The sequence below is a fragment of the Arachis stenosperma genome, chromosome 2, assembly GCF_014773155.1.
Source record: "Arachis stenosperma cultivar V10309 chromosome 2, arast.V10309.gnm1.PFL2, whole genome shotgun sequence".
Lineage (NCBI taxonomy): Eukaryota > Viridiplantae > Streptophyta > Magnoliopsida > Fabales > Fabaceae > Arachis > Arachis stenosperma.
Genome location: NC_080378.1, coordinates 4,588,825 through 4,611,271, shown reverse-complemented (window position 1 = coordinate 4,611,271; position 22,447 = coordinate 4,588,825). Strand labels below are relative to the sequence as shown.

General features: G+C 36.0%; 3 protein-coding genes across 5 annotated transcripts in view; all 3 read left to right on the top strand.

Annotated features, from left to right (window-relative positions):
- Positions 1-10,719, top strand: part of LOC130960807 (putative disease resistance protein At3g14460) — a 94,525-nt gene extending 83,806 nt beyond the window's left edge. The window contains exon 3 of the mRNA XM_057886281.1: positions 10,685-10,719. The gene's annotated coding sequence lies outside the window, so the exon portion shown is untranslated. The remainder of the gene's footprint in view (positions 1-10,684) is intronic.
- Positions 6,299-9,964, top strand: LOC130962407 (putative disease resistance protein At3g14460). The gene has a single exon (XM_057888624.1). It carries the CDS (start codon positions 6,299-6,301, stop codon positions 9,962-9,964), a length of 3,666 nt encoding a protein of 1,221 aa, XP_057744607.1.
- Positions 10,720-15,295: 4,576 nt separating the features above from the next.
- Positions 15,296-21,409, top strand: LOC130960593 (putative disease resistance protein At3g14460). Of its 3 annotated transcripts, none has more exons than XR_009079166.1 (5): positions 15,296-19,096; positions 19,456-19,664; positions 20,337-20,428; positions 20,826-20,903; positions 21,111-21,409. XR_009079166.1 is itself a non-coding variant. In XM_057886033.1 (2 exons), exon 1 carries the CDS (start codon positions 15,430-15,432, stop codon positions 19,090-19,092), a length of 3,663 nt encoding a protein of 1,220 aa, XP_057742016.1. In that variant the 5' UTR covers positions 15,296-15,429; the 3' UTR covers positions 19,093-19,096; positions 19,456-19,675. The 3 variants fall into 3 exon arrangements, 1 of the variants encoding a protein (XP_057742016.1); XR_009079165.1 differs by having other exon boundaries at positions 20,816-20,903; XM_057886033.1 differs by lacking the exons at positions 20,337-20,428; positions 20,826-20,903; positions 21,111-21,409 and having other exon boundaries at positions 19,456-19,675.
- The last annotated feature ends 1,038 nt before the right edge of the window (positions 21,410-22,447 follow it).

Here is a 22,447-nt window from a genome sequence, read left to right as displayed (position 1 = left end):
GAGATGAACATTAGGATATAACTTATTTATTGTATTGCCTTCTCTTTTGCCTGATTTGAGATACCCACTTTTGTGGAGGGTTTATGTTGATTCCACCAGTTTTGGTGATGTATTTTGTTGATTGTTGAGATGCCCTAGTGTCACTAGAAAGACTGTTTGTGTACCCATTATTCTGATAGTGGAAGATTTTTCTGGACTAGGTCCCGTGGGTTTTTTGTCCCTCTTTTGGGGGTTTTCCCACGTTAAAATTCTGGTGTCTGATTATTTAATTTCTGCCATTATATTTGTTGCTTGGAGTATCTTTGTTGTTGCCCATTTAATTGCACAGGTTGTGAGAAAATTATTTTTGGTGCTTCCGCTGTTAGACAGGTTCTTGATTTAAACCTGTGTTGAGTTTTCCCAACACACATCTAGTCTAATAATTGATTGCATTTTGTTCAAACATTTCATGAAGATGATCATACTTTTACTACAATGATAATTTAAATTTTACAATTTTGTGATCATACTCGAATAACATGCACTTTGGTATGATTAATTCTGACGTAATGGACCTCAATTTTCATTACCATATTGTTACTGGAATAATAATTGTTTTTCTTTTTTTTTTGGGTTGATTATGCATTCACTATAAATCTGCAGTTGGGAAGTGGTTCAATGTTTGATTCAGCTAAAATTGCGATAGTAAGTTCTGGATATACTTTTTCGTTCTGAATGGTTGGACGATTGAGATTTTGGAGGGTCAGATATGGCTTGTGCGCGCAAAGTAGCTCTGGTTATGTCAATTTTTCATCTTTTTGGTTCACATTGATATGCATTGGTGCTTGGTTGTTTTGACTTACTGTAGGTTTGTTAGCATGATTTGTGTATTTATTTGAGATTCTCTTGTATCATTACTTGATTATAGTGGTACTTATTTTTTGGTGAATGACCCGTGGTTTTTACCTCTCACATTCAGAGAGTTTCCCACACTAAAATTTTGGTGTCTTGTCCCTATTTTTTATTTTTCTGGTTTCTGTTATTCGATCACTGTCACTGTGTTATGTATTGTTACACCAGTTATTCTCTCAGCAGCTATTCCACTTGACGAGGTATTCTCCAATTTGGGTCTATAATTAATTATATTATGAATTGTATTTTATCAGATTTTTAAAGCAGGACTTGAAAAATGATATGCAAAGTACTTCTTTTCCAAAAGAGAAGAAAGAAAGTACGTATACAATTTTATATGAGAGACTATTTATGCATTCATAAGATTTCATTTCATATGAATAAATATAATAATTATTGCCTCAGAGGATTCCTGTTTTCTAAGAAGTATCTTGTACAAAAGATTAATCTTGAGGCTAGGAACAAACACATGGAACTATAGTTGAGAGAAATTGTAGAGAGAATCAGAGAGAACGAGGAATTTCTGAAGTAAAAATGAAATGAATTCACGCTCTCTATAGTAGTGCGTTGGTACCATTATGCTAATAATGAAAATCCATAATAGTATTGATCCACAAGAAGATAATTACTAGGATTAGCCTAATTTCATTGCCATTCCAAGCTCAGTGGGCTTTCACATGAGTTATAATATCTGTGTATATAATTCTAGTTCTCTAACTTGAATGAATTTTGAGGTTATTATGTGCTTATGAAAGGTACCAAAGGCTCTTTGAGAATGAGAAAGTAGAGTAGAAATCAGAGAATGAGAAAGAGAGAGAGTGAGAGTGAGATGGATGATTTCATTATGAAGACGAGTAAAAATGATCACAGCACACTGTAGCTTAGTATTTAATTATTTATACTAGCTTAAGACTCTAGTCATAACAATCACGTGCTCTACTCCTGTAACGAACTCTCAACGGAATTGCCAGCTCAGCTAAACCACTAACTGTTATCAACTCTCATGAACTAACACCTCTCTTAGCTCTTACTCTCTTCTTCACTGCTATGCCTAACAGCTTCACAGCTAAAATTACTACAGAAGTTTCACACATGTACAGATGTAGCACACTGGATAATGAAACTGCAAATGCAATTTTTGCACAATCTTTATTCTAGTCCAAAGTGCTTATGTGGCAAAGAGTGACTCCAAATCTACCGAAGGGGCTTCTTCGCCTCTGCCAAAATCTACCTTTAAGACAGATACTCTGATGGAATCACTCAAAAGCTTCAAGATCTGAAGATAAACAAGATATTTGTTTAGATGGAAAATCATAATGGAAGGCCAATCCTAGTTCAGCTACTCTATGTAAACAAGAGGGAAGTGGCAAACTTTTAAGAATTCTACAAAGCAGCCACTGCCAAATAGATATAGTTTTTCAGCACTCGTATTTACAACATTTACAACATTTAATTTTCATCGTATCATGATATAAATTTTAAATATATTGAATTATTAATATATTAAGTTTGTAAATTGATAGATATTCTTGGAGAAAAAAGTGCATTTGTTTTCTTAAATTGAAGTAGTAAAATAAAGCTTAACATGATGTAGCGGAATTAGTACTCAATTTTTAACATAGTACAGGAGTTTAATGCAGGAAGCAAAATCTGTATATAAATTATGAGGAATGTTAGGGCCAATAACTTTTGTAATTTATAGTCATTAATTAGTTATTAATAATATTTTTAATGGTGTGAGATTATATCTAATAATATGAAATTTCTCATTTTTTGTTTGTTGGTTAAGTGCTGGCTAAATCTATTCTTAATATATAGAAATAGATGGATAAGTTTACCCACATTACTTTTAAGATATCTTTTTTTTTCTACTAATGTCATGTCAGTAATATCGTTTACTTGGCAAAACTTTAGAATTAACCACGTTACAAGGCATGGGATTTTAGAAAGTGGAAACTTAACACATTTTAATTTCTCTCTTCAATTCCATTGAAAGTCTTTCAATTTTCTCTCTCTTCTCTCTCTACTTTCGGTCACTTCTATTTCAGGAAGAAGGTTGAAGAAGCAAGCCATCAGAGGTAGAAGTAGAGAAGCTATAGACAAGCAAGAGGCCAAGGTGATGATGGCTCTTACAAAAAGAAGATCTACAATATGGCGTGGCTGAGATCTTTGCCACTTATGGTAAGATGTGGTGAAGAAGTCTCAGGATCACCATGCCTAAAAATGGTGAAAGATCCAATTCGGTCAGAGAAGAAGATCCTTGTGGTATGGCTCGTTTCTACTTTTTGTTCATCCATCACAGAAGGTAACTACTGTAGCTACTTGGAGGAGGAAGCAAAAGTGGAGCAGTTGTAGCTGTCAAGGATCAAGTGTTCATCAAGGATCAGAAATCCTTCTTGGGGATCAAGTCAAGATGGAAGGGTCAGATTGATGAAGGTTGAAGTGATGGGATGAGGAAGAGGTAATTGGATGTTGGTTTTTGCATTCGGTTCCCTCTCTCCTCTCTCTGTCCGAACCGGTTTGGTGATTGAAGAAGAAGTTGGCTCGGCTGGATCGTTTCAACCTTGGAGGCTTTCCCTTCTATAATAAGGGTGAACAGCCAAGGCTTGAGATAAGGAGAGTAAGCACAGAGTTCTTATAGCTACCCAAGCTAACAGAATTTCTTCTCCTTCAATGTTTTCTATTTTGTATTTTCTTTAAGTTTTGTCTGTCTTGAGTCTCATGGTGAAAAAGGCAAACAGTGTGAGGTTTGTAAGAAAAAGCCAGTGAGCGAAAAAAGACAGAGTGTACAAAATTAAAGAAAAAGTCATAGATGTCCTAGAGGTCCTTTGTACATCTGTGTTGTGTATCACGATTCTGTGGGAATTCCCTTATAAGTTGGGTTAGTACTTAGCAGTTGAAAGCTTGGTAGGTGACCAAGTCAAGTTCGAGATTGGGAATAGATTTTGGACTTGTCCCGAATAGAAAGGGTAGTTCCTAGGGAGAATTGGTGTCTGTAATCTGCAAGATTATAGTGAAATTCCATTATTGTTGTCATGGAGACTGGATGTAGGCTGCATTACACTTAGCAGCTGAACCAGGATACTTCTTGGTGTGATTCTCTCTCTCTTCTACTATATTTCTGTTTCTGCTGCATAGGAGACAAAACTGAAAAATATCTCCTTAAAATATTCCAAAAGACAGCAAGTATTACTAAGCAAAAAGAGAGCTAAGATTCAACCCTCTTCTCTTAGCCATTGATTACCATCATTATTATATACACCCCTTAAAATGCACCTTTTAGTATAAGATAGGTGATTCACATGATAAGTCTCACGCGCAAACTAACTATAAAGAAATATACGAGAACTAACATTTAGATAGCTCGTCAAGTAATCCTTACAAAAAATGTTGTTACCTTGATTTAGTGATTATGTTAATTCAAGTATTCTTCTTCTTAATTGATTGAGTCACTATCATTTTTTTCTTCACCTTCTTCTTAATAAGTACAATTATATAATCACTTAGTAGTTAGTACATATATTTAGCAAAAATGAATTAAAATTAGAATAAATTAAAATTAACTCAATTGATACATATTAAAAAAATTTATTAATATTAAAAGTGTAGAGTAATAACCTATATAACATTAAAGAATAAGAGAATATGAAAAATGATATTTTAAAAAAACTATATGATATTATACAAAGAAAAAAGTTATAAAAAAGATAAAAATATAATATCTAATTGTATAATATATAATTATGCTATTTTTAATTATATTTAAAAAATTTATTTATTTATATTTTAAAACTAATATTACAACTTATTACATTTAAAATAGATTGATCATTCTAACTAACTTTAGTGAAACTTTAAAAGAATTTGTATATTTAATCTTTGTTTCTTGTAACATTTAACAATTTTTGTGGGATCTTAAAAGTAAATTAATTTTTTTTGTAATGTGACATTAAGATCAATGTAAAATATAGTAAATGTACATTAAATTTTATTAAGTTTTTGTAATATTTTATAATTTTAATGAAATTTTAAAGTAGAATTGACATTGATTTACATTGAATTTTATTTCTTATAACATTTAATAATTTTAGTACATTGATTTACATTGAATTTAATGGAACACTTGATTATTTTTATTGTTATTTCGTTTTTTTATTGTATTTGAAGAATAATATTAAAATTAATAAATAATAAGACATACAGAGAAAGAAGATTAAAAGGCTGACAATAAATTTAGAACCGCATCATGCTAAAAGTCTAGAAGACTAAAAATAAATTTAGAGGCTACTTTAACTCTCTTTTAATATATAGATAATAGATAGATTGCAACACCAATAGCTCTATGTTGCAATGGATCTTTCTTTGAAATAATCTTGGACAATGATGATGCTGGTTTGAACCTCTTAGTCCTCATTCTCTTCTTGCTCCTTGCTAATCTCTTCTCCAAATCCTTAACCATCTCTGTCAAATCTGATATCACTTTCAATTGTTCATTCCCAGCAACAAGTAACCCGTTTTTCATATTTCTCAGCTTCTCATTTTCTTCCAATATGTTCAGCAACATGATCTACCTCTTTTGATAATGCTGTGTCTCCATTGTTAACACCGGTTACTTGTGCAGCAAGCTTCTCTTCATTCTCAGCTTGTTCCTCTTGCTGTGTTAACTTCTTTTTGTTCTCCTCTAGTCCTCTTCCCTGTGTGAGTCACTAACAAGTTCTGCATCGCTTTTCACGGACTCCATGATCGGCAATTCAGCTTCATTTCCAGTTTCCTCTTCACATTCGATAGCTATATCTCGCTGCACATCGCCTTTGAGTTCCTCTTCTTTCGAGAACTCAACTTTCACCCAGCCATATGATGATTCCTCAGAAGATTGAACCTCTTCCTGCTCTTCCATCTGCATTTCACAACAGCACTACATTACTCTTCTACATCAGGTGGAACTGTTTTAGGCTCCTCACACTTCACAAGTTTGGGGTCTATTGTACATAAAAGTATCTGTATGTAAGAATATTTGTATACAAAATACCAAAGAATATTTGTATATAATACTTGTATTTAAATATATAAGATTTTTGCTTCAAGATCCTACTTTAGATTATAGAGTTAATTAATTTCCATAAAGACTACTTTTGGAGTTTGCTTTGGTCTCACTTTTGCTTTTTGATACTTTGTTTCATCCTTCAAAGAAGAATATGAAAAAGAAGTAAAGAGCAAACCCAGTTTTGCACTCCACGCGATGCCAAAGTCTTTTTGCTGAGGAACCTTTGCGATTTTGATGTCTCGCTATATGCCCATTATTGCTGAATACCTTGCAAGCATTATTACAATATTGCTCTCTCTTTTTTACATTCTGAAATTCCAATTACGCATTGATTAATTTGCTGTTGTGTGTGATCATCACACCATGGCTGAAGCACTTGTTGCTGGAGCTTTTCTCTCTGGCTTCATCAACGTTGTTTTTGATAGGTTCATTTCTTCTGAGTTTGTCAACCTGGTGGTGGGGAAGAAGCTGAATCGACAGTTGGTTGAGAAGATGAAGACTGCTCTCTTGGCTGCTGAAGCTCTGGTCGCCGACGCGGAGCAGAAACAGTTTGGAAACGAACTTGTGAGGAAATGGCTTGATAGTCTCAGGGATGCTCTCTACACTGCTGATGACTTGCTGGACCGTGTCTTAATCAGAGCTGAAATTCGCAAGAAGGTACGCATTCATCTTCCTTGCTCCCTTAATTTGTATAATAGGAAGATGGCGATTAAGATAGAAGATGTGGTAAAAAGAATAGAAGATCTTGAGAAACGCAAAGATAGCCTTGGTCTCAAAGAGATTCCAACGGGAAGCTCCTCATGGAGACCTCCATCCACTTCTCTTGTGAAGGGGAATGTGTTCGGCAGGGATGGTGACCAACAGGCACTAATCAAGATGCTCAATGACAACAATCATCATAACTTGTCCGTCATCTCTGTTGTTGGTATGGGCGGTGTTGGTAAAACTACTTTAGCACAATGCCTCTACAACAACAAGGATTTGATGGACGGGGTTGATCTGAAAGCATGGATTTGTGTTTCTGAAAAATTTGATGTTGTTGAGACTACAAAGAATGTTATAAAGGGGATCTCTTCGGGTGTTTGTAGTCTTGACAGCTTTGATTTACTTCAACAAGATTTGAAGAAAAAACTCTCTGAAAAGAAGTTCTTTATTGTTTTGGACGATGTTTGGAGTGAAGATGCTGACATGTGGAATAGTTTTATTGTCCCTTTCCAACATGGGAGAAAAGGAAGCACTATTCTTCTAACTACCCGCAAGGAAAATGTTGGTCCGACCGTCCAAAATTATAGCTCTTACTCTCTCAAGGGACTGTCAAATGATTTTTGTTGGTCTATTTTTGCTTACAATGCATCCTTTCCTGAATCAAATGGGAGCTCAGAACTGGAAGTAATTGGTAGAAAGATTGTTGAAAGGTGTGATGGCTTGCCATTAGCGGCAGAAACACTTGGACGCTTGTTGCGCTCAAAGCATGATGCTGGGGAATGGAATAAAATACTATCCAGTGATATTTGGCAATTTCCTATGACAGACAGTAAGATCATTCCTGCATTGTTAATAAGTTACTATCATCTGCCTGCTCATTTAAAACGTTGCTTTGTTTATTGTTCATTATATCCCAAAGATTATAAACTTGATAAAGATGAATTAATCTTACTGTGGATGGCTGAAGATCTTTTAAAACCACCAAGGAGGGGACAGACTCTAGAAGAAGTTGGTGGTGAGTGTTTTGATGGCTTGGTTTCAAGACTATTCTTCAAGCAGAACGATGTCGAGAAGTATTTTGTGATGCATGATCTCATACATGACTTGGCAACTTTTCTTGCTGGAGATCTTTATTGTAGATTTGGTGAAAAAGAAGAGATGAGTATTCTAACTCGGCATTTGTCATACAATCATTCAATCTCTGAGAAAACATGCTCCTCTAGCAAAATAGAATCTTTGAGGACATTATTGTATATCAATGATTGGTCTTATTACGAGAAAGCACCCGCAACATTACCACGTGACATATTGTCAAAGAATAAATACTTGAGAGTTTTGTCCTTTGGTAGACTCGATATATTTCCTGATTCAATAGATAAATTGATCCACCTGCGCTATTTGGATCTTTCTTGGAGTAATATTGAGGTATTGTCCGAGTCATTGTGCAAGTTGTATAATTTACAAACTTTAAAGTTAGAAGATTGTTCAATGCTGACTATGCTACCCAATGGCATGTATAAGCTTCTGAATTTGCGGCATCTTGATATAAGGGGTACTTTTCTGAAAGAAATGCCAAAAGGAATGGGCAAATTAAAACAGTTGCACATTTTAAGCAACTTTGTGGTGGGAAAGCAAGAAGACAATAGAATGGAAGAGTTAGGAGGGCTTTTAAATCTTCATGGATCACTTATGATTCAGAAATTGGAGAATGTGGTTGATGCAAATGAGGCAAGGAGTGCAAGGGTAATAGATAAGAAGCACATTGAGGAGTTATTGTTGAATTGGTCTGTGTCTTCAGGTGATGATATGGTTTCAAACACACATACTGATGAACAAGATATACTTGGGGGCTTGCAACCGCACACTGGCTTGAAAAAGTTGACTGTTTTTGGATACAAAGGTAAAATATTTCCAGACTGGATTGGGCATTCCTTGTACCAAAACATGACAAGTGTATCTCTACAATATTGCCGGAATTGCTGCGTGCTGCCTTCACTTGGACAGCTGCCATCTCTAAAGTCCCTCCGCATTGAAAGGTTTGATGAGCTGAAGAGCATTGGCAAGGAGTTTTACAAGAATGAAGGCCATCAACATTCTTCGCTTATTGCACCGTTTCCCTCATTGGAGACATTGGAATTTGATCAGATGACATCTTGGGAGGAGTGGCATTTACCTGACTCGGAAGCCTTTCCTCAGCTAAAGAGGCTTCAAATAAGACATTGTCGAATGTTAAAGGGAGATATGGTTAATCAGGTATTAATGAGAATCGTTTCTTCCTCATCGGATGTTTCCAAAGTGCGCCAACTGAAAATACGAGAACATCGTCCACGATGGATTAAAGAGATGAGACTTGATGGGGATAGGTTATCAATTAGAGGATTTGAATGTGTGGCGGAGTGTGCATTTAAGGCAAGGATCATCCACCATCTAACTTCCCTCCAAGAAATAGAAATCTCAGGGTGTGTGTCTGTTGTATCCTTGGGGGGCAATTGTTTACCCAAATCTTTGCAAAAGCTCACAATCTCTCGTTGCCGCCAAACTGAATTACTCCAGCAACAACACAAGTATGATTTGGTACATCTACAAATATATAAAAGCTGTGCTTCACTGACCTCATTGTCATTGGATGCCTTTCCCAATATCCAGAATCTGGAGATAAAATGGTGTTCAAATCTGGAATCAGTTTCAATGTCAGAGCCACCACACGCTGCTCTTCAACATCTCACCATCTCTAACTGCCCCCAGTTTGTGTCATTTCCCCAAGAAGGACTGGCTACACCCAACTTGACTCATCTCCATGTTAGCAGGTGCTCGAAGTTGGAGGCATTGCCAAATTTAGAGTCTCTCGACATAGCAGGTTGCCCAAACATTTGCAGGTGGCCAGAGGGTGGTTTGCCGGCTAACCTGAAAGAGCTTAGGATAGGAGAATGCAAGGAACAACTGAGAGGTCTATCATGGATGGGCAACTTGGACAACCTCACTCATCTCACCATCTCAGATTGTGATGGCTGGGAGAGCAGAATAAAGTCATACCCAGAGGTGGGTTCGCTGCCTCGCCTTCCCTCCCTTACCACTCTACATCTCTTCAACTTTAACACTCTGGAGACATTGGAGTGCAACGAGCTTCTCCGCCTCACCTCCCTCCAAGAATTACACATTTCATGGTGTGATAAGCTGGAGAATATTGCAGGAGAAAAGCTGCCTCCCTCTCTCTTACTACTTCAACTTGACGGCTGTGGTTTGCTGGGCGAACACTGCAAGAACAAGCATCAACAAGTTTGGTCCAAAATTTCCCACATCCCCACCATTATAGTTTATTTCTAACAAATTTTCTGAGTAGAGATTTCTGAGCAGGTAATTCTCTAACCTTCATGTTTGTCATGCTACCACAATGAAATTCACACATGCATCAATTTCCTTTTCCTTCAAGTCAAATTTTTTTTCTCTTTCTCTAAACAGCATTAACCACATGAACTCATATCCCAACTGGAAATTTTGCATTCTTTTCTTTCAATTGTCGGGAAAGCTCTCAGTTTGCAGTTCTAGTTAAAGAAATATCCTTTCTTGCTGTTGTTGCAAGATTCATGTAGGATAGTGAAAGGAATCAGCAAGCATAAGGTGTATAAGTTTTTTGTGCATAGATTGAATCTTTCATAAAATAAATAGTAGTAGATGCCTATAATAAGCTATTTCTAATACTAAGAAATGGTTCTGTAATAATAACTATTTCTTCCGTTTTGGATTTGGGCACGTTATCAAACAGATTTCCCGAGGTGACCAAGTTATGTAGCTAATGCAGTCAAGATTCAAAGAATATGCTTTCCATATTTGAAGATGACAATCATGTACCTGAAGTAGTCAAAGAAGTTGTAGTGATGCCATCAGCAACAATTTTGTTCCTATCAACTTTACTCAATGGTGTGTGCAGTTCTGTACATATATCAAACCAATTGTGTTCACGAGGTTTTCACATAATTGTGTGTGTGCTTTCTGTGATGACAAATACTTTTAAGTCTTAGAAATATTTTTTAATTTGTGTTTCAGGAAGTACATATTGAGGTTTGGTAACCATATCTAAATTATCTTCATTCAATCCAAAGTTCATCAGAAGAGGTGCTCTATTATTTTAGCTTCAGGTTGGTATAGTTACTCCTTTCCTCCTCACAATTTACTTTTCCTATTTTTGTTGGGAGAAAGAAAAAGAGATGATGAAAACTTGATTTGAGAAGGGATTAGTTATATGCAGTTCAGGGAAAGGTGGTGTTTCTACCTTTCTTATTTTTTTAATGTACATGCTAAACGAAATGTGCTATAAATATAAACTTAATTTTGGTTCTTTAACTGCTGCCAAAGCTGTTACAATGCCAAAACCTCAAATGAGTGGTGGAGCTTGTAAATTTAAACAAAAAGATGTAGCATTCTAACGCATTCAAGTTTATTACATGAATTTATAAAGACATCTGTAATGTCATTATTCATTAATAAAATCTGTTATCAAAGACAATCTTGATAAACTTTACCTTGTTGAAGAAAATATTAGGTCAGGACTTTGAGTGTTTGATCGCTTGTGGATTCTGCTGGGAGTGTCAAGCTTACTAGCTCCTCTTTTGAAAATTATGTGAGTTCTTAAACTACACGTCTAGTCTAATAATTGATTTTTTTTGTTCAAACATTTCATGAAGATGATCATACTTTTACTAAATTGATAATTTAAGTTTTACAATTTTGTGATCATACTCGAATAATATGCACTTCGGTATGGATTAATTTGATGTAATGGACCTCAATTTTCATTACCATATTGTTACTAGAATGATAATTCTTTTTCTTCTTTTTGGGTTGATTATGCAGTCACGGTAAATCTGCGGTTGGGGAGTGGTTCAGTGGTAGTTTGGGCTGAAATTTCGATAGCAAGTTCTGGATGTACTTTTTTGTTCCGAATGGTTGGAGGATTAAGATAAGATTTGGAGGGTGAGATGGCTTGCGTGCGCAAACTAACTCTGGTTTTGTAAACATTTCATGTTTTTGGTTCACATTTATATGCTGTGGTGCTTGATTGTTTTGACTTAATGTAAGCATTTGATTTGTTTACTTATTTGAGATTCTTTTGTATCCTTACTTAATTATTAAGGTAGTGTATATATATGTTTATGTTGTTTCAATTCTCTTTGAACACCAAATGACCATGAAGTTCTAAACATTAAACATCTGTGTAGTTTGCAGGGATAAACTGGGTTCTATATTACACTCCTCAAATTCTTCAAGAGGCGGGTGTTGAAACACTTCTTAAAGATATTGGCATTAGCTCCAAATCTACATCATTCCTAATCAGTGATGTCACAACCTTGTTGATTCTTCCTGGTATAGCGTTAAGCATGAGGCTCATAGATATCTCAGGAAGAAGGTACGCTTTTTTTTTTGGTTTGGCAGTTTAATACCTGTTTAGTTGTGTATTTCTGTTATCATTTTGAAGACACTCTGGGGATCTCAAAATTTAACCCTTCAAATTGGCCACCAGAGTTGGCTAAATACTTGCTTCATGAAATGGAAGGTTCAAATTATGTTTTAGGATACTTTGAAAAAAGTACACTTTTTAAGCATCTTTCTATTTGCTTCTGTTTGTTGTCTACTTGTCAAAAACAGATTCCTTAATATGCAGGCAACTACTACTCGCCGCGATTCCTGTGTTGATAGTCTCTTATGCTTTTGTTTCTGCTGCTTTAAGATGGCCTATGGACCAATTCCAAACTTACTCTGCTCTGAGATTTTTCCAACAAGGGTGTGCGGCCTCTGCATAGTTATGTGCGCTCTAGTGTTATGGATTGGAAGCATAATTGCCACATGCATACTGCCTGTGATGCTCAGTTCAATCGGACTCGCCGGTTTCTTTGGCATATATGCTGTTGCTTGTTCCAACTCCTGGATATTTGTGTTCCTGAAGGTTCCAGAAACAAAGGGCATGCTTCGGCCAAGAATCTGTGACAAAATATTGATCTCATTCTCATGAGTTTAGCGTGTATGCATGCATGTCAGTTAGTCAGTTAGAGAAAGATATCTTGGTTGTAGTTCAATTTCAAACGTATATGTACCATCCTTCTTAAGGTGGAATGCAAGTTTTTTTTTTTTCCAAAATTAGGAGAGACTCGAACCCCCGAGACCTCTAGGTAAGGATAGGGAGATTATACTATTTGAGCTATAGCTCGTTGGTAAAGTGGAATGCAAGTTTATGATTACTTGATTAGCTTGAGTTATATGCACTTCATCACAAAATGATGTCTCCGTCTTTTTCACTAATTAAAGAAACAAATAATTCACCATTTACTAATATACGTTTAAAATTAAATAATAAAAAATATAATTTCTGAATACAATGTTTGTGTTCATATCTCATTTGTCAAATAGGAAATTTTTTGTCTTTGGTGTATTCAACATTTGAGATTTTTTTTAGATGTATTGAACAAATGGATGATTCAAATTTATTGTTTCTACTATCTTCTGTAGGTAGCTTGTGTACATGTTGAGATGTAATCCTATGCATTGACTATATTTCTTCATTTAGTTCTAAGTTCATTTGAGGTGGTAATTAGGCTGGATTGATGTGTTGGGAACTAGAAACTGTGTTTCTCATTTTGGCTTCATGTTATTGAAAAGCAAAGATGATGGAGAAAGTTGAAGTGGCACTTATCATTGAAAAGCTTTTGTTGTTGTTGGTATATTTCTCCGTTTCTCTCTATAATTTTATTTTTGCTTTTTTGCATAGAGAACAAATAAATGATAGCTTGATTTGTGGAAAGAAAAGAGTTATAAAATGGTCTTTCTGTCTTGCCAATTCTTTGTCTGAGCTCGCTGTTATGTTGCAAGATTCATGTCGGATAGTCAAAGGAAGCAGCATGCATGAGATGTATAAGCTTTCAAAATAGAAGGATCAAAATTAAACCAATGATCCAACATTGTGTTCATGAGGTTTTCACATATCTGCATTACTAAAAATGGTATAAAAAATAAACAAGAAAAGAGAGAATGTAGAACAATAAGCGTGTGTGGCTTTTGTGATGACAAACACTTCTTTTAATGTTTTTTAATTTGTGTTTCAGGGGATACATTGAGGATTAAGCAGCAATTGCCATGAGAGCATTGCAGCTCTGGACAGAATCTTGAATTGCAGTTTCAGTAAAGAAAAAGCAACAGAAATGCAGTCATTTATGACTTCTACCTTTTTTATATAAGATAAAAAGATAACTGATGTCATTATGAAAGTTTGATATCCTTTTATCTTATCATCCAGAAACTCTATACTTAACTGAATTTGCAATGTATTAAAGATACGCCTTTGATTTTATGTATCTTTCAGTGACAAGCAATGAGTATGAGCTGAATGATTGGAAGGAGAAAATCTTCATCTCAAATTAAAGAACTGCTGTGTGATGTAATGTAGATTTGAGCAAATCTTTAGACTGCCTTTACCATGTGTGTTGTTCAACTGGCAAATCTGGTGTGAGAGTATTGACATGATTTTTTCCCCACCATGAAATGATCTCTACAAGGGATATATTATTGAAAAGTAAGCATAATGGATTATGTTAACCTTATTCATGTATTAGAGCATCAATTAAACACTGAATTTCTCAGTGATTGGACTGCACATGTATTTTAAACTTTTTCAAGTGGCTAGTAATGTAGTGTTCCTATAGAGAATAGGGATTGAAAATGTGACATTTGTTTATCACCATCTGCATCTACATTGCCACAAGTTCATTCTAGTACAAGTTTGAGACTACCACTATAGCAAAATCATTTTCATAAGTAATCTGCAACGGACCTGCAATTATCAAGCATCATGACCTTAACCAGTTCTAATCTGACTGCTCAAAGAATTTCATCGACTATGCAATCATTTAGCTTGGTTGTTGCTTGGAAAATTAAATTGTAGCATGTAATTTAAAATAGAGTAAATAGGCATTTTGATTGTCGGAAAAAATCAGATTTTGACAAAATAGTCGCAATAGATAGTAATGACAAGATTACTACAAAAATATGTTCTATTTGACAAAATGATTCAAGTGCTAATTCGTTGACGAAGTTGCCTACGTGACATACTAACATATTAGCTGCTGACATGGAATACCATTTCTCTAGTAGAAAAAGAAAAAAAAATATTTGTACATGTGAATATGTATTTCACACTCTTTCTCCCTTTCTATCGCATTTAAACTTAATAATCATTTGAATTATAGGCTATTTAAATGTTTCAACTATTATTATCGAATTAAAATAGTAACAGTACTAGCTATTAGCTGGGTTGTGCAGAAAGTCTGAAACCTTCCTCAAATTGCAATTTTAATTTGTGAAGAGTATCCTTGAAGGCAGCTACCACATGAAGTCAATGGTCTAAGCTATGTTGCCAACATATTTTAACCTCACACGATCCATTATTGTTATCAATAATGATATGCATTGATATCATAAGATGATGATCCTACATTAAATTATATAGTTAATTATTGTCCACAAAGACTAGTTTCGGTTGGTCACCCTTTTGCTATTTGAATACTGTGTTTCAACCTTCAAAGAAGAATATAAAATGAAGTAAATATAGCAAAGCCTGCTATGCACTCCACGCGATGTCAACGAGTTTTTGGTGAGGAACCTTCGTGATATCTCGCTTATATGACTTTTATTATTGTTGAATACCTTGCAAGCATTACTGCAATATTGCTCTCTCTTCCTTACATTCTCAAAATCCAATCACTCACTGATTAATTCGCTGTTGTTGTGATCTGCATCATATCATGGCTGAAGCACTTGTTGTTGGAGCTTTAGTTTCTGGCTTCGCCAACGTCATTCTTGACAGGCTCATTTCACGTGAGTTTGTCAACTTGGTGGTGGGCAAGAAGCTGGACCGGAAGTTGGTTGAGAGGCTGAGGACTGCTATCTTGGCTGCCAAAGCTCTGGTTGCTGACGCTGAGCAGAAGCAGTTTGGAAACGAACTCGTGAGGGAGTGGCTTGATAGTCTCAGGGATGCTCTCTACACTGCGGATGACTTGCTGGACCGTGTCTTCATCAAAGCTCAAATTCGCAACAAGGTACGCACTCGGCTTCCTCACTTCCTTGATCTGTCTGGTAGGAAGTCTAATAGGGAGATGATGACTAAGATAGAAGAGGTGGTTGAAAGAATAGTAGATCTTGAGACTCACAAAGATACCCTTGGTCTCAAAGAGATTCCAACGGGTAGCTCCTCATGGAGACCTCCATCCACTTCTCTTGTCAAGGGGAATTTGTTCGGCAGGGATGCTGACCAACAGGCACTAATCAAGATGCTCAATGACAACAGTCATCATAGCTTGTCTGTCATCTCTATTGTTGGTATGGGTGGGGTTGGTAAAACTACTTTAGCACAATGGCTCTACAACAATAAGGATTTGATGTACGGGGTTGATCTGAAAGTATGGATTTGTGTTTCTGAAAATTTTGATGTCGTTGAGACTACTAAGAATGTTATAAAGGGGATCTCTTTAGGTGTCTGTAGCCTTGACAGTTTTGATTTACTTCAACAAGATTTGAAGATAAAACTGTCAGAAAAGAAGTTCTTCATTGTTTTGGACGATGTTTGGAGTGAAGATGCTGACAAATGGAATAGTTTTATCACCCCTTTTCAACATGGGAGAAAGGGAAGCACTATTCTTCTAACTACCCGCATGGTAAATGTTGGTCGAATAGTCCAACATTATAACTGTTACACCCTCAATCAACTGTCAGATGATTATTGTTGGTCTATTTTCGCGGACAATGCATCCTTTCCTGAATCAAATGGGAGCTCAGAACTGGAAGGAATAGGCAGAAGGATTGTCGAGAGATGTGATGGCTTGCCGTTAGCTGCAGAAACACTTGGACGCTTGTTGCGCTCAGAGCGTCATGTTGAAGAATGGAATAAAATACTATCGAGTGACATTTGGGAATTTTCTGTGGCAAATTGCAAGATTGTTCCTGCATTGTTATTAAGTTACCATCATCTACCTACTCAGTTAAAACGTTGCTTTGTTTATTGTTCATTGTATCCCAAAGATCATAAACTTGATAAAGATGAATTAATCTTGCTGTGGATGGCTGAAGATCTTTTACAACCACCAAGGAGGGGACAGACTTTAGAAGAAGTTGGTTGCGAGTGTTTTGATGACTTGGTTTCAAGACTATTCTTCAAGCAAGTCAAGAATGATGATGAGAAGTATTTTGTGATGCATGATCTCATGCATGACTTGGCAACTTTTCTTGCTGGAGATCTTTATTGTAGATTCTCAGAAGAACTTGGTGAAATGGAAGAGATGAGTATTCTAACACGTCATTTGTCATATGGCGATTCAATCCCTGAAAAAACATGCTCCTCTAATAAAATAGAATCTTTGAGGACATTACTATATACCAATCAAGGAGCTGGTTTCTGGAAAGCACGCGCAACATTACCATGTGACATATTGTCAAAGAATAAATATCTGAGAGTTTTATCGTTTGATAGACTCAATACATTTCCTGATTCAATAGCTAAATTGATCCAACTGCGCTATTTGGATCTTTCTTGGAGTGATATTGAGGTGTTGCCGCCGTCATTATGCAACATGTGCAATCTACAAACTTTGAAGTTAGAAGGCTGTTCAAAGCTGACTATGCTGCCCAATGGCATGTATAATCTTGTGAATTTGCGGCATCTTAATATAACGGGTACTCCTCTGAAAGAAATGCCAAAAGGAATGGGCGAATTAAAACAGTTGCACATTTTAAGCAAGTTTGTGGTGGGAAAGCAAGAAGACAACAGAATCCAAGAGTTAGGAGGGCTTTTAAATCTTCATGGTTCTCTTGAGCTTCAAAAATTGGAGAATGTGTTTGATGTCAATCAGGCAAGGAGTGCAAGGATAATAGATAAGAAGCACATTGAGTGCTTATTCTTGGAATGGTCTTCAGGTGATGATATGGTTTCAAACATACATAATGATGAACAAGACATACTCCAGGGCTTGCAACCGCACCGTGTCTTGAAAGTGTTAAAAATCGAGGGATACAAAGGTAAAATATTTGCAGATTGGTTGGGGGGCTGTTCCTACAGCAATATGACACATGTATCTCTAGAGTCTTGCAGGAATTGCTACATGCTGCCTTCACTTGGACAGCTGCCATCTCTAAAGTCCCTCCACATTGAAAGGTTTGATGAGCTGAAGAGCATTGGCAAGGAGTTTTACAAGAATGAAGGCCATCAACATTCTTTGCCTATTGCACCGTTTCCCTCCTTGGAGACATTGGAATTTGATGAGATGTCATGTTGGGAGGAGTGGCACTTACCTGACTCAGAAGCCTTTCCTCAGCTTAAGAGCCTTCAAATAAGACATTGTCGAATGTTAAAGGGAGATATGCTTAATCAGGTATTGATGAGAATCGTTTCTTCCTCATCGAATGTTTCCAAAGTGCGACAACTGGAAATACTAGAGGATGGTGAAACATGGGATAAAAAGATGAGACTTGACGGGGATATGTTATCAATTAGTGGATTTGAATGTGTGGTGGAGTGTGCATTTAAGGAAAGGATCATGCACCATCTAACTTCCCTCCAAGAACTACATATCTCATTGTGTTTGTCTGTTGTATCCTTGGGGGGAAATTGTTTACCCAAATCTTTGCAAAAGCTCACAATGTATAGGTGCAGGCAAATTGAATTACTCCAGCAACAAGACAAGTATGATTTGGTAGATCTACAAATAGAATTCAGTTGTGATTCACTGACCTCATTGTCGTTGGATGCCTTTCCCAAACTCAAGAATCTGGAGATAAGAGAATGTAAGAATCTGGAATCAGTTTCAATGTCAGAGCCACCACACGCTGCTCTTCAATATCTCAGCGTCACAAATTGCGACAAGTGGGAGGCATTGCCACGTGGCATCCCAAATTTAGAGTATCTTGACATACGAGGTTGCCCAAACATTTGTAGGTTGCCAGAGGGAGGTTTGCCACCTAACCTGAAAGCGCTTAGGATAGGATTTTGCGAGCAACAACTGAGGGATCTATCATGGTTGGGCAACTTGGACAACATCACTTATCTCACCATCTCAGGCAACGGCTATAAGAAGGGCATACTAGAGTCATTGAAGGTCGCTGCCTCGCCTTTCCCAGAGGAGGGTTGGCTGCCTCGCCTTCCCTCCCTTGCCTTTCTTCAGATAAGCTGGTTTGATAATCTGCACACATTGGAGTGCAGCGAGCTTCTCCACCTCACCTCCCTCCAGCAACTACACATTGAGTACTGTTTGAACCTGAAGATTATGGAAGGAGAAAAGCTGCCTCCTTCTCTCTTACTACTTCGAATTCATGCCTGTCGTCTGTTGGGCGAACACTGCAAGAACAAGCATCCACAAATTTGGTCCAAAATTTCCCACATTCCCACCATTCAAGTTGATGGCAAGCAAATTTTCTGAGCAGGTAATTCTCTAACCTTCATATTTGTCATGCTAGCACAATTAAATTCACACATGCATAAATTTTCCTTTTCCTTCAAGTCAATTTTTTTCTCTTTCTATAAACAACATTAACCACTTCAACTCATATGCCAACTGGAAAATTTGCATTCTTTTCTCTTGTTTATCAGGAAAGTTCTCAGTTTGCAGCTCTAGTTAAAGAAATATCCTTTATTTCTCTAGGAAACAGCCATTGTTATCTGTAATACTTGTTAACTATCATATTTTATTCAAAAAATCGTATATTTTGTGTATCCAACAGTTGGGTGTTTATTTTTAAACAAATGGATGTATCAAATTTAATATTTTTACAATCTTCTGCAGGTAGCTTGTGCACATATCGAGATGTAATCCTATACATTGGCTATACATCATTTAATTCTAAGTTCATTTGAGGTGGTAATTAAGCTGGATTGATGTATTGGGAAACAGAAACTGTGTTTTTTCTGATTTTGGCTTCAAGTTATTGAAAAGCAAAGACATGATGGAGAAAGTTGGTGGCACTCATTATTGAAAAGCTTTGGTTGTTGTTGGTATATTTTTCTATTCCTCTCTATAATTTTCTTTCTTTTTTGCTTTTTGCAGAGAGAAAAAATAAATCATAACTTTATTTGTGGAAAGAAAAGAGTTACAAAATTGTGTTTCTCTCTTTGTCAATTCTTGATGATCATAGATTTAACCGTTGTTGCAAGATTCATGTAGGATAGTGAAAGAAATCAGCATGCATAAGGTGTATCAGTTTTTTGCTCATAGATTGAATCTTACATAAAATAAATAGTAGTAGATGCCTATAATAAGCTATTTCTAATACTAAGAAAAGGTTAGGTAATAATAATTATTTCTTCCTTTTTGGATTTGGACACGTTATCAAACGGATTTCCCAAGGTGACCAAGGTATGTAGCTAATGAAGTCAAGATTCAAAGAATATGCTTTCCATATTTGAAGATGATAATTATGTACCTAAAGTAGTCGAAGAAGTTGTAGTGATGCCATCAGCAACAATTTCGTTCCTATCTACTTCACTCAATGGTGTGTGCAGTTTTGTACACATACCAAACCAATTGGTGTCATTTCCTTTCACTGTTGATTCTAAAATCAAACCAATAATTCAACATTGTGTTCATGAGGTTTTCACATAATTGTGTGTGGTTTTTGTCATGACAAACACTTTAAGTCTTGAAATATTTTTTAATTTGTGTTTCAGGAAGTACATATTGAAGTTTGGTAACCATATCTAAATTATCATCATTCAATCCAAAGTTCATCAGAAGAGGTGCTCTGTAATTTTAGCTTCAGGTTGGTATAGTTACTCCTTTCCTCCTTACAATTTACTTTTCCTATTTTTGTTGGAGTAAGGAAAAAAAGATGATAATAACTTGGTTTGAGAAGGAATTATATGTAGTTCAGGGAAAGGTGGTGTTTCTACCTTATTGTTTAATGTATATGCTAAGCTGAATGTGCTATAAATATCAACTTAATTTTGGTTCTTTAACTGCTGCCAAAGCTGTTACAATGCCAAAACCTCAAATCAGTGGTGGAGCTTGTAAATTTAAACAAAAGGATGTAACTTTTCTAATGCATTCAAGTTCATTATATGAATTTATAAAGACCTCTGTAATATCGTTCTTCATTAATAAAATCTGTTATCAAAGACAATCTTGATAAACTTTCTCCTTGTTGAAGAAAATATTAGGTCGGGGCTTTGAGTGTTTGATCGTTTGTGGATTCTGCTCTGGATGTCAAGCTTACTGGCTCCTCTTTTGAAAATTATGTGAGTTCTTAAACTACACGTCTAGTCTAATAATTGATTTTTTTTTGTTCAAATATTTCATGAAGATGATCATACTTTTACTAAATTGATAATTTAAGTTTTACAATTTTGTGATCATACTCGAATAATATGCACTTCAGTATGGATTAATTTGATGATTACCATATTGTTACTAGAATGATAATTCTTTTTGGGTTGATTATGCAGTCACTATAAATCTGCAGTTGGGGAGTGGTTCAATGGTAGTTTGGGCTGAAATTTCAATAGCAAGTTCTGGATGTATATTTTTGTTCCGAATGGTTGGTGGATTAAGATAAGATTTGGAGGGTGAGATATGGCTTGCGTGCGCAAAGTAACTCTGGTTTTGTAAACTTTTCATGTTTTTGGTTCACATTTATATGCTATGGTGCTTGATTGTTTTGACTTAATGTAAGCATTTGATTTGCTTACTTATTTGAGATTCTTTTGTATCCTTAATTATTATAGTAGTTTTTTGTTTGGGTCTGAATGGCACGTGGTTTTTACCTCTCACATTAAAAGGGTTTTCCACGTTAAAATTTTGGTCTCTTGTTTCTATTTTTATATTTTTGACTTCTGTTATTCGATTCCGATCACTGTTTTGTATATTGTTATCCCAATTATACTCTCAAGCAGCTACTCCAATTGATGAGGCATTTGCCAAATCAATGGTTCTGTTTTTGAGTTCCTCTTCTTTCGAGATCTCAACCTTCACCCAGCCTGATGATTCCTCAGAAGATTGAACCTCTTCCTGCTCTTCCATCAGCTGTTTGGGCCCCGGTTGATTGTCTTTTGCAGCAACACCGCATTGCTTTGGACTCTATTGTTCCTTCTTCACCCCATTAGAAGCTCCATCATATGTTCCATATCTTCATCACGCTTCACAGATTTGGACTCTATTTTTTCTTCTTCATCAAGCAATCCAATTGGAAGCTCCATAATAGGTTCCACTTCCTTCTCTTCATGATCTGGTTCACGCTTTAAAAATTCTGTTCCACCATCCTTGTTGAATTCAGATGCTGCAATATCCTCATCAAGTGGTGCTTCATTTGGTGCCGCATTAGGTTCAATGCCAGATCAAGTGGTGACTGAAATTCAATTCTATCTTTTCCCATCATATCATCATTAATGCCCACAGAAGAATCCTCACATGGTACTGCAACTTTCTCTTCTGGTTGATCCTTCACATGTTCTTCATTCTGTAAATTCTCCGAAATGTCTTCAACAGGCTTTTTGTCTATGAACTCATTCGTCTGCTGTTGAGATCTCTTGGGCCATTACAGAATCAAGCCTATATCTTCCAAGCATAAGCTCTCTTGCCGGAGATTTTCTTGTTTCCCTGAAACTTGGATGCAAGCCCTGGTATATAAATTGAATACCACGTGAGTATAACATTGATCAAGGACAAGGAAGCTAAATAAGACTCTTAATAATCCTCCTAATGCATATGTATCTAATCATTTGCAAATCACAATTATTGCACGAGATTGCAATGTAAAGCCATTGATGAAAAAAAAAATAGTGAA